This window comes from Colius striatus, chromosome 7 (genome assembly GCF_028858725.1).
Source record: "Colius striatus isolate bColStr4 chromosome 7, bColStr4.1.hap1, whole genome shotgun sequence".
Taxonomy (NCBI): domain Eukaryota; kingdom Metazoa; phylum Chordata; class Aves; order Coliiformes; family Coliidae; genus Colius; species Colius striatus.
Window position 1 is genome coordinate 18,373,870 of NC_084765.1, and position 12,794 is coordinate 18,386,663.

General features: G+C 47.4%; 1 protein-coding gene across 3 annotated transcripts in view; it reads right to left on the reverse strand.

Annotated features, from left to right (window-relative positions):
• CD151 (CD151 molecule (Raph blood group)) overlaps positions 1–12,794 on the reverse strand; it is a 37,312-nt gene that overhangs the window by 15,174 nt on the left and 9,344 nt on the right. For all 3 annotated transcript variants that reach the window (XM_061999704.1, XM_061999705.1, XM_061999706.1), the window contains exons 2-3: positions 5,930–6,040; positions 219–322 (exon numbers count right to left, since the gene is read on the reverse strand). In XM_061999704.1, coding sequence (XP_061855688.1) covers positions 219–302 — 84 coding nt within the window. In that variant the 5' untranslated portion in view covers positions 303–322; positions 5,930–6,040. The remainder of the gene's footprint in view (positions 1–218; positions 323–5,929; positions 6,041–12,794) is intronic.

Consider the following 12,794-nt stretch of genomic DNA (forward strand, 5'->3'; position numbering starts at 1 on the left):
TGGTAACACGACTTAGAGTCAACAGTGTCAAACCATAACTTCTGCAGCCTGAGCAGGGGCCAGCCCAAGGGATGGGATTCTACCCCATGGGACAGAATTTCCATCCTACTGACATCAGTGCTTTTTGCAAGACTTCACCCAGCTCAAGATTTCAGCACCCTTAACACCAGAACTGCAGTGTCATCTCGGTGCCTCTGAAATAGACTGAAATTTCTTACCCAGAAAAAGAAGTTGAAGATAAAGAGCAGGTACTTGAGACAGATGGTCCCACATGTTTCCTTCTTTTCTGTATACTCGCGCATCTTTCTGACTTAGCAAGTTCCTGGAGAAAAAAAACAAACAACCAAACAAGTCTGAGTAGTCAGCCATCACACTCCTTCTCCCAAAAGGCCAGCACTGCCACTCTCCTCCTGCAAGAACTCACATTTGAGACTTTTTCCAGAAGTAAGCCAGTGAGCAAGCCACTCAGCTGACTGCAGGGGTGCTAGACAGTGCTTGCTCAGATAAAGAGCTCTTGTACCGATTTGGTGACCTACACAGCATGAGACTTTGAACAGTGTGAAAGAGAGGCAGATGGTACCAGCACGTGGCCCTGCTATACTGCCTTCATCCTCCATCTCTCTCCATCCTGCTGTTACTTCTGGAGACTCATTTTCCTTTAGATAAATACTTGCAGTGGCAGGATCAGACCTATTACTGTGAGAGCAGTCAAGCCAAAACCATGAATTGTGATCAACATTATGGTGAGGAAACTTCACTATGTTTCATGTTCACTTCTTTCTATTTTAACTGGGAAAAATGAAATCCCAGATCTGTTATCCAGAAAATCTCAGTATCTGGCTCCTACTGCAGCCTGTAACTGCTGCTTCTGAAGACAGTGACAGAAACCTCTGTCTTTGACATTTATGGAATAATGTGTCTCCAGAGAATATTGTTTCCTTACTGCCATTAGTTACAACTGCCTTAAATAGATCCCTCTAAGGTTGAAGTATTTTTAATCTTTACAGCTGTACAGGGAACGTACTTGTTATCCACTCAAATGCCTTACCTTTCGTGAATCCCAGCAGTATATTGGAGTAATTAATTCTCTTCTTCACTCTGCTTATTTCTTATAGCCTTTCTCACTGGCCAGCTGTCTCCTAGGGCAGCTGGTCCAGCTACTAAGAGGAAGAAACATAACCATGGGCTTCAGTTGATCTGACAGCGCAAAACACCACTGAAGATACAAATGAATGGGAGTTTCTTGTGGGTCAGTCCCAGTGCAGTATTACAGATACACTACACTCTTGAGCAGGTTTCTCAGAAGTGGGTCTGAAGCAAGTGTAGCTTCATGTCACTTCATCTACTTCCTGTTGATGTCAGAAGGTCTGAATCTCTCAAAACAAAATTCTCACCACTACCAGACCAGGCAGGCAGGATAAATGCACTGCCCAGAGCATCACTGCCAGCATCACTTGTGTGAGGTAGATTGCAGAAGTGTAACCAACCAAATCCACACCAGCTCTCCTACATTCCATTACAATGTCATCCCTTTTCTCCCCTATGAAGTGGCAGCGAGTGATGCAAACATCTTGCACCCCTACCAAAGCAAAATGCTTTCCTAAAGCAGTGACTTCCCTGGAAGCGGGCAGGCAAACAGCTTCTCCCCTCTCCCAGAGGCACGCAGCTCATGCTCACTTAGATTACAAAACTGTAAGTGAGGTGAGCTTCCCTCGGGGACCTGCTGCAGCTGCACTCCAGGCATGCAGGACAGACACTCCTCTACCTTGGCACACTCATTGCAAAACACCTGACAGCAAAGCCAAGGAGCAATGGGCATGCACAGCCAGGCTGCACGCCAAGGTTGGCTTGGTCAGGCAATGTTACCTTTGCTGCTACATTACTAACATCTGCCTCGAGGGCCAGCTGAATCAAGGCTAGGAACAGCATTCAGCAGCATGGTTGCATTTTATTTGCAGGGAACTGCTTCCTTTTATTTCACACCAGCCCACTCGAAAACCCCAGCTAGGCCCGTGCTTTAGAAACTAATATGTGAAGCTGACAGGGAAAGTGAGGGTGAGAATATGCCAGTAGTCCCACCCATGCCTGTCCTCCTTCAACATTACACATGAAAACATTTTTCTCTCAAAAAACATCTGGCAAAAACAGTTGGCAGCAGAAGGCCACTGGCAAACCGAGCAGCTCTGGGATGGTGGCATGTATGAAGGAGAGTAACTCTTCAGAGCTATCTTCAGAACAAATCAGAACCTGGGGGAGGAATGGATACAGGTGGTGCCCGTGAGAAGTTCGAAATTAGAAGACACCCCCGTGAAAGCAACGTTCATGGAAGGTGATAGATTTACAGCTCTCAGAGGCTTCATTTAGCCACAGGACAAGAATAGCAGCAGCAAGGCAGGCTCCCACAGCCACACACGCCTGCAACCCAAAACAGGCACCTCAGCCCAGATCCAAGAGGTGCCCTCCAGTAAGAGGCTCAAAGGGCTGCGCTTGGCTTTTTGGTCACCCCTTCTAACATCAGGCCCATATGCAGAGTTTGCTGAGACTGGCCCTTGTTCACATCACTGATAGCCAGGGGAAGGCAACAGTGCTTCCATGTCCTTGGGCTGGCTCCCTGGCCCCATTCCCCTCTTGCTCCACAGAATTTCAGGAACCTTTCCCTTTAAAATACATCTCCCACTGGAAAAAAAAAAGTTTTACAGGTCTTTTCAGGTATCACCATACACCACATACACCATCCCAGTGAGGGATGCTAACTGTCCCTCCTGATCTGAGAGCTCAGAGATGCCAGAGCAGGGCGCATCTTGTTCTGGGTGAGGACTGGACAGAGATACAGCTGAGACTTTACTTGCATTTAGATGACAGACAGCCTGAAATCCCCCTCAAGATAGCAAGTCCCGCTCTGCAGCGTACAGGCCCATCAGGCAGCTCGGCCTCACGGCAGGAGGACAGGATCTGTCTGTTTACAGAAAGCTGGCAGGAAACAGCTGCAGGTTTTTAAAGCACTGTGATTCATGCAAGGCCAGCAGGCCATGAATCAGAAAGCAATCAGGACTGTCTCCTGTTTGATCTAGCCTTCCCAGCCAGGAGCAGAGCTGATGGCACTGGCTGCCTCTGCATGCTTAATAACTCACCCAGCCAGCTATTCAGAGAAAGGCAGTTCTTTCCAGACCGTTTGTTTGGAAGTCATGTGTTTGTGCTCCTTGCTTCACTCAGGGTGGCCTGCTGCCTCTCGTCTCCTCCAAAAACAGGACCAGGCTTTAGGGAGCTATGGTGGTCCTCAGGGCAAGCAAGGGAGATGCCAATGCACTGTCTTTCCCAAAGAGCCCAAGCCATAACCTGCCTCACAGGCTAAGGGTGACTTAAGGCTCTGAGTCTTGTGGTCTCGAAAGCACTGAGGTGTTGATCTGTGCCACAGCACTGGGATGAACATGGCAGGCCTCATCCTGAATTCACTGACAAGACCGGGGCCTCTTGACTTTAGTCATCATTATAACAGGCCCTCAAGAAGTGACATGAATCACTCTTGAACCAGACAAGAAGCATCAATGGTAACAATTAACACAAAGAGTTGTATTCTATTTTAAAACATTGAGACAAAGGTCTTTTCTGAATCACACTGGTAACTACAAAGGAGCTCTCCAGTGAGCTAAGCCACAGGAGTGTATTTGCAAATGCACATAAAAACATTAATTACACAGGAGCTTCATAATGGGAAGTGCTTTGCTAACCAAAAAAGTGGTTAGAAGAGCAAAAGCACTTCCATTAATGAAGTTCACTTGGTCCAGTCCAATAGACAGTATAGCTTCATCAGCAAGATAAATTTAAGCAAGCAACCACAGGATACAGGCTGGGAGATTTATTCACACAATAAAGAGGTATTTTTATGTAATCCACCAGACATCAACAATAGGTTCCTACCTATGTCCATGAACTGCAACGTAAGCAACAAAGAGAACTAATGCTCTAACTAAAACAAAATGCACAAAGATGGGAGGAAAAATCAAGGACAAACTTGGTACAATAGAATCTGAAGGGCAGGAGTAATGGTTTGAAAATTAATTCAAGAAACTGGGAGTTGAACAACTTGAATCCAGTTCTCTGCCTCAACACAGATTTTCTGCATGGCCTTAAGGCAACTCAGTCTGTCCTTTCCCTCTGCTCTTCCTCCCCAGTGCAGGATCCTCATCTTTCTCTAAACTCAGTTCTGTTGTAAGGATCTCCACCAAGAACCCCTGCTGACAGGAACACCTGCTGTGAGCCATGACAGGCTCTAAGGGACTGGTCCGTAGGGCAAAAGCCCTACAGCAAGACAATTTCACTGCCTCAAAAGTGCTTTTGCCAGTATAGGCTACTTTGGCCAGTGAACTTGAACTTCCTCTTTTGGAGTTAGTAAAATCCATACTTATAATGAGAGGACTGTCTGGCAAAGCAATTTTGGCTACCATTTGTGAGACATGATAGCTCAAACACATCAAAGATTGTGAGATGCTGCTAATGAAGTATGAGAGAAAGGAGTAATAGTGAAGCATGCACACGAAGAGCAGAAGGAAAAATGCCCACCTATACTAACATCACAAAAAAATAAGAAAAAGATGAAAAAGAAGAGTGATCTCATCCTGCCCTGCCTGATGGCATGCCACAGCCTCCCGGTTGGGTGAGATCACACAGTGTATGACTGCCGGGCAAGGCAGGGGTCACCTCAAGAGTGAAACTATTCCATGTCCTGATCTTCTTGGGCTCTCATCCTACTGAGACTGAACCCTTAAGGACAAACTAGACAACAGGAATGCATGAGTAGTTCAGCAGTTTGGCTCCAGTTTTGGATGCTGAGCACCTGGGAACACAAGCACTGCACAAACAGCTGTTTCATTGTTCTGAGCCACCTACAATCTCAACGGCAGTACTTGCTCTGGTTACCCAAATTGGACCACAGCAGTTTTTATTTGCAGGCCCAAAGGCACATCCAGGCACACACCAACTCAGAAAACACGTCACACACACACACACCTCTCCTGCTGGCTAGACATCCATTTAGTCATCACAGATGTTGCCCGGTACATTTGCCTCAACTTGCACAGTAACAGTACTTAATTAAACAGCAAAGAAAGCCAGGCCTGCAGGCTTTTTCTGCACAACCTGCCCTAGAGCAGCATCTGAATGATGGGAAAGAAACACTGCCAAAGCAAGTGAAACAGCTCCTAGGCCATTAAAAGTATCATTACATTTAAGTATTGATTTTTAAATGATAGCAAGTGCATTGGCATCCAATGCATCACTGATATCTATTTCATAGGTGACTTGTATGCCAGAAGTTAGACAACTTCTGACATCTTTGCCAACACACACAAGAAAGACTCGCTGCAGGAAATGCCACTGCACCCATGCTGCTGTGCAAGCGCAGCTCCCAAAGGGCTGCAAGCCCAGCATTGTCAGTTCCCTGTCACTACAGCCACCTCACACACTCAGTAGCCATGCTGCTGGCCTGGAGGGCAAGGTTCAGGCTCTGGAGTCTACCTGAGCTGGGCCAGAAAACCTTGGCCTGAAGCAGCTCTTAACAAACAAGGTAGATGTCCTCCCCTTGATATGTGCAATGCAGGTCTGGGCTAATGACCCATTATCTTCAGCAAACTGATTCAAGACCTGATTCTCCAGCAAGTCTGAACTCTAGCCTTTGAAAGCACGACTTCTAAGTTTCCTCTCTGCACCACTGCTTTATCTAGCCTACCGAAAGTCCTCCGTAAAGACCTCTAGCCACTTGTCAACCTGCAGCACATCTCACACAGCTAAGAAAGCAGATAGAAGTCATTAAGTAAAACCTTCCCAGAAGAGGAACTCTAAAGCTTACAGGTGAAGAACTCTGATTTACACAACTACTGAGGGCCACTGCTCATCCCAAACCTATGGCCAACATCGGTCAACAGTCACTGACCTTTCACCACCAAAGCAGCTCACAGCACCAGTGCAAAAGTTCAGCCCTCTTCAAGTGCTTTCTCCCACTCCCTCTTGTTGCTGGCTCCGATCCTCTGCAGGATTCAGAAAGCTGGAAAATAAAGAGATGCAGAGTCATTAACTATGTCAAAGACTGTTCTGAGAATCATTATTTAATAATAAGCTTTGCCATCATGGCCTCCTTTAATAGAGAGCTAGTGGTTTCAGAATAAACCTCATGAATGCATTTGATTAAGCTGCAAAGTGTGCGCTGGATAACATGGTCAGGGGACCAAACTGTGGCAGCGGGGAGTGTGAAGTCCTTCTGACAGTAGGAAACTGTCAGAACGTCACTGCTGCATCCTGCACATGCTGCTATGTCAAGGCCTTGTATACACCACATTGACAGCTCATTCTGCCACAAAAGGTATGAAAGTAACTCCATGAGAAAGCTCAGGAAGAGAATCCTTCTGTGCATCATGAAGCCTAAGCTGGTGTTGGGGCCCTGAAGTGATCACTGCTTCTGGCCCTCCCACTGGAACTGCCTGGGAAGAGGACAGTGGTGGGCAAACAGCACCAGAACTCACTGTGTCCATCCTCTGCTTCCAGGGTTTATAAGCCCCAGGATACAGAGCAGGGCCCTGCAGAGAGAATAGAGTAACAGTGAAAAGCCTACTTAAGAGCAAGAAGGAAAGGATGACACACCGATGCTAACATCATCAAAAAAAACCAAAAAAGAAAAAAGAGTGAGCTCATCCTTCTCTGACTGCAAGCCCCAACCTCCCAGCTGGGTAAGGACAGTGCATAACTGCCTATTCCCTCCAGAGCTGTGTTGCCACTGAAGACTGAGACAAAAAGGTTCAGTACCTCAGCCTTCTCCTCTGTTGTTACCAGTTTGCCAGTTGTGTTCATCAGGAGTGATACATTTTCTTTGACCTCTCCCTTCCAGCTGACATACCTGTAGCCTTTATTACTCTTTGTATCCCTTGCCAAGTTCAGCTCCAGCTGCACTTTGCCTTTCCTGACCCTATCCCAACACAACTGAGAAAGAACCTTATCCTCCTCCCAGAGTACCCATCCCTGTTTTCACTGCCTGTGCAGTTCCTTCTTGCCTCTTTAGTTTGACCAACAGGTCTCAACTCGGCCATGCTGGTCTCTTGCCTTCCTTTACCGATTTTTAACATCTGGAGATCAGATTCATGCTTGTCATGGTTTAGGCCCATCAGGGAACAGAAGAACCACCATTAGCCTCAAGTATCCAAGAGGCTGGGAATTGCCAAAGGGCAGGGAGAGCTTAATTGCTGCTTAAGGTCCAGGACAAAACAGAGCAGGCTACTGGGCTTGGGGAAGAAAACAGAAAATCATTTAATCCAACATCAACTAAAACATAACCTTAAAACCCAAAACATAACCAAAATAAAACAACACAGAGTGGTACAACAATGAAGAGTCCGACCAGCCCTTTAAGAACACCTTCTTGCCACCCCTTCCCTCTGCTCAGGCTCAGAGCCTTGATCCCGGGGTTTTTACCTCCTCCCCCCATGAATGGCAGGGCAGGGAGTGGGGGTTTCAGTCAGTCTGTTCCCAATAGCTTCTGCCATTTCTCTCTCCTCAGGGCAGGTGGGTTCTGCACCCATCCTCCCTGCGAGTCCGTGGGGTCCCTCACACACACACAGCCCTGCACGGGCTGCTCCGACACACATTTATCCCAAAGGCTGCAGCTCCTCTGTGCCTCTCGTGTGGGGCTGCTCTGGGGCCCGCAGGCTCCAGCACGGCCTGTGCCATGGCCGTCTCCCCACACAGTCCCTCGCCCGTCCGGGCTCACTCACACGGAGCTGCTGGTGGCTCTCAGCCCTGCCATGGCCCTGCATGGGTTGCAGGGGTACAGCTGCATTCTCATCATGGCTTGCAGAGGGGTCTCTGGTCTAGTGCTTCTCCTTCCTCCTTCTCTGGCTGTAGGGTCCGCGTGGTTGCCTCCATCTTGTACCACTCTTACACCTCCTGCCAGCACTTCAAATTCCCGTCCCTAAATAGTGATGGCAGAGGCGCCAGACTGGCCCAGCCGGGCCGGAGGTGGGTGTGAACCCAGGAGCTGGGGGAGAGTCCGCAAAGTCTTTACCGGGTCTCACTGCAACCCGCTCCCCCTGTTACCAAGCAAAAGCTGCTCCTTGCTAAACCAGGACAATGCTCTACAGAAAAAGTCCTTAAAGACGTGACAGCTCTGTTCTGTTCCCTTGTCCCCAAGAGCAGTTTCCAGGGTGTCCTACTGACTAACTCCCTGACCAGCTTTAAGCTTGCTTTCCAAAATTCAGAGTCCTGCCTTTACTCTTCACCTGGCCCATATCCCTCAGGACCATGAACTCTCCTGAGCTGCCTCCAGTCTTGATGTCACCAATGACTTCAGTTGTGTTGGTCACTCTCAGGTCTAGTATCACATCACAGACAGAGCTGTCTACTACTTGGCTTAAGAAGGTATCATGAGTGCTCTCCAGAGTCTCCAGGATTGCCAACAGCTCCTCATGTCACTTTTCCAGCAGATGTTTGGGGTGGCTGAAACTCCCCAGCAGGATGACAGCCTGCAAGCACAATTCCTCCCATTGTTGAAAAAAGCAGCCTCCCCTCAGTAGGCTCCCCTTGATCAGGTGGCCTCTAGTAAACACCAGCTATAAGGTTCCCTTTGTTGCCTCAGTCTCTAATTCTTACCCCTAAGCTTTCAACCTTGTCATGGTTATTCTTCCAAGACAGCTCTTCATAATGTATTTCTCAGGGGGCAGGCCATCAGCTCCTGCTTCCTCACTTTATCCTTCTGGGCAGCTTGTAGCCATCAATAGCCACATTCTACTCATGGGATTCATCTCACTATATCTCAGTAACAGCAAGTAGGTTGTAGCTTTCCAGCAGCACAGTGGCCTCCCACGTGCTGCCCACACTGCGTGCACTGGTACAGGGGTACTTCAGCCAGGCTGTTGGCCACGTTAGCCTTTCAGAGGAACACCCCTGATCTCCTTTGAGGCATTTCAGTCATGTTTCCCTGTTGGCTCCTGTTACCTCAGGAGCCCCTGGCTCATCTTTGTAAGTCTTCCAAGTGTGCTCCATGTACACAGCACGTTGCAGAGCAACAGGCTGAGGGCACTCACTAGCACACCATTCCTCAACCTTGGTGTGTCATCCAACAGCTTGTCATTTCTGTGGAGGCAGTCGGGCTGCCTAGGCTGCTGTACAGGAAAGCAGCCTCTGCTCCCAATTTCTAAGACCGAGGGTCCCAAGCTTTTTGCAATCATCTGTACTGCCACATCCACAGCCATCTCGTCCTCATCAGGTGGGTTCAATTCTCCCTGCAATCCATTTCCACTGGCATTGTAGGCAGCAGGACAGAGAGAAGAGGAAGCAATTCTTCCTCCCTAATCTGTCTGTCTGGGTATTGAATGAATGATCCTTTAATCTATAGCCTGACACTATCTTACTTCCCAGCCTAAAGAAGTCTTATCTACTGTCCATACCATGGGCATGGGAGCGGTGATACTTCCTGACTAGCCTGGGTGGGATAATGGGTTGTTTGCAAACCACTCGGGAAGAGAAAAAAGTTACTTTTTTATTAGTGGATCAAGAGGAGACTGAGGGGGGATCTTATTAACATTTACAAATATCTAAAGGGTGGGTGTCAGGAGGTTGGGACATCCCTTTTTTCTATTATAGCTAGCAACAGGACAAGGGGTAATGGGATGAAGCTGGAACACAAAAAGTTCCACTTAAACATCAGAAAAAACTATTTCACTGTTCAGGTGAGGGAGCCCTGGCACAGGCTGCCCAGAGGGGTTGTGGAGTCTCCTTCCTTGGAGGTCTTCAAGACCCACCTGGACATGTTCCTATGCGACCTCATCTAGGTGATCCTGCTTCTGCAGGGGGGTTGGACTAGATGATCTCTAAAGGTCCCTTCCAACCCCTACCATTCTATGATTCTGTGATTTCAACTTCCTATTATCTTCAAGCGGAGGTTCGTCCAGGCCTTTACCTAGCATAGTACAGGTGACACACCCTCATTTACAATCAGCTTGGATTACCCCTGCTTCCATTATCTATGAAAAGGAATGTTCCTGTAAGAGCTACAAACATGTTGACTCACACTACTATGTAGCCTCTAGACCACAAATACATCTTTTGAGAGAACCAGTGGAAATCCCAGCACTTGAGGAACTGAGAAGCAGGCCAAAGTCCTGGAATTGTTACTTAAAAATCAGACAAGGGAGCTTTCTGAGGAACTGGGAAGGCGCAGGCAGGGTCACCTGCAAAGCAAGCAATAGCTCTGAAGCATCCTCAGGCCTGAGGCTGGGCCCAAATTCTCACAAGCAGCCCTTGTGCCCTACCATTTATCCATCTGCTTCATTCCGCTTCCACGCTCCTGCTCTTTAAAAACAGAAAGCTGAACACTTTGCTTTCCACCTCAGCATGTTGGAACGTGCTGGGAAGTCAAAGCACTTGTGCCTCTAGGGCTGGGGAGAAGACAAAACACAAGGCAGACATCCAGTGAGGCAAAGAAGCTCCTTCTCAGGAACTGTCATTTATACCTGTGTGTGGGGCAGGCACACGGAACAGATGTTGGTCCAAAACTCTCCTCTCCAACCCTACACGGCAAGTCAAACTCATTTGGCGCTGCTGAATAAGGTTCCTCAGACCACAGCTTGGAAACTGCCTTTATCTCCTTCTGCCTGTTGTCTAAATTGATTACAGGCCCCTGAGGGACACAGCACCTAGCACAAAAGGATCTTGGCTGACAAATTAAGAATACAAAGCGATGTTTTCAGTCACATCACCTGCTCCTACCAGGGATGTGCACAGTGGTTTTAGGAGAGGCAGAGGCAACTTAGAAAGTCACCTACATTCAATCAGAAGTACAATCTCTTGGCCATCTTTGACAGACGCTTCTTGGCCTTACCTCTTGACTGTGAGAGCACCTTTCTGAAGAACTCAAGAGGATAAGCAAGTCCCCAACCTGGGAGTCTGGGAGGATCTCACCTCAACACCCTCTGGGTCTAGGCATCATCTCCACACACACATCACAGTCTTGCTGTCACTCCTGTTTGGACACTTCTCAGGAGAAGAGCATTTGGCCCTTCTGCTCATCATTTTGAGATGATTTACTCCCCAGAGGAGGGAACTACCGAAGTATAAATATCAACGATCATAAATTTCAAACTCAGCAAGGATTTACATGTTCAATACCATACACATACCTGCAAATTAAGTATTTTATGAGGGGTTTAGTCAAACTTGGGTGAAGAGATGGCTGGCTTCAGGATTCTTGAGGATAAAACGGACCACAGCATAAAACTAATTTCACAACCATTAAGAAAAAGAAAGCGTGAGACAGAAGGAAAGAGTAATTGAGCATTCCCGGGACTGCATGTGTCTTGCTCTAGCATTGTTCCACTACAAAGCAAACAGAAACCCCTTCATAGGGCTTTCTGGTCCTAACAAAACATACACAGCCAGCCACATCCCGAGAGCAGAAAGCCCCCATTGGCTCTCCCAGAAGCATATAACTAGGGAAGCAATCAGCCATTTCAATCCCCGACTTCCCACGGGGGGCAAAGGCAGGCCAGAGACCAGCATGCACTGCATCACCAACGGGAACTCCTTCTGTGTCAAACAACATTCTCTTGTATCTCATAAGGCCTCCTTTATCCTGAAGGATCCCAAAGCACTTTACGCTATTTATACACAGGAACCACTTCACCAGTCATTGAACTGAGGAGAGGAACAATAACTGTCTCTTTTCTCTCAGTCAGAGCACTAGAAATTAGTGCCTGGCGTGTGTTTGCAGAGAGCTCATAGCAATGAGGGTTTGCCACCACAAGGAACAACAGTTCAGATAGGTCAGGGTGAGCCAACTGACAAGACAAATTCTTCAGTGCAGCCTGCTATTGGTATTTTCAATTCTATTTTCCTAACTCTGTTCGTGGGCATTGTGGTGTTTGTCTTTTGGTTTGTTTTTTAAAGCAAGGCTTTGTCTGCACTGGAGAGCTTACCAGTAGAATTAAGCCACATTTCTAAACAAAACAAATGGTGCAGAATCAGCTTTCTGCCTCATCCCTTCCTATTCATGACATTCATTTTCAGCTCAGCTCTTAGAAGCAAAGCCACTGGGTCCTCAGTGTTTTCAGGGAGCGTTAACAAAACCTCTCTGCCCTGTAACTATGTCAGCATGAGGACCAAGCCAACAAGCTCTAAAAATCCTCCCAGCCCCCACAAAGCTCATGCAATTCTATATATGGATTCAAAGAGCTCTCCAAATAACATTATAACGATAACCATTTGTTCTTTATACAAATGGGTGGGTTTTTACACAGTGGTTTGGGCTCAGGGCAAAGACTAACCTAAGAACACAAGCTATGTTGTAGCTACTGCACAGTCGCTCAAAATTTGGCTGCAGTCCCATTGCAGAGGTCCTTTCAGTTTCATTCCCTACCAAAATCTGCAGTGAAAGGTGATTGACTAAAAACTGGTAGACCCACAGTATCAGGTGCACATCCCATGGCAGGCCATCATCTTCACCTCATTGAGCTCACAAACAAATCGTCCTACTGTCAAAAATAGGCGCAGCAGTTTTTGGAAGAGAGGGCAAGCAGCTGGTGTGTCTTGATAGGGTACATTTCTAGCCTCTCGATGACACAATGTTGTATAATCTCACTTCCTGAAAGACCCTTTGCCTCCTCAAAGCATCCCAAGAGAGAAAAAAAATGTAGCATATTATAAACAGAAGCACAGAGAGATCAAGTGACTCTCCCAGCAGAGAGATGAGCTGGCTTGACTCTTCTCACACCTCAACATCCATCCTCCATCCGCCAAGCTCATCGTCCTCAGGAAGA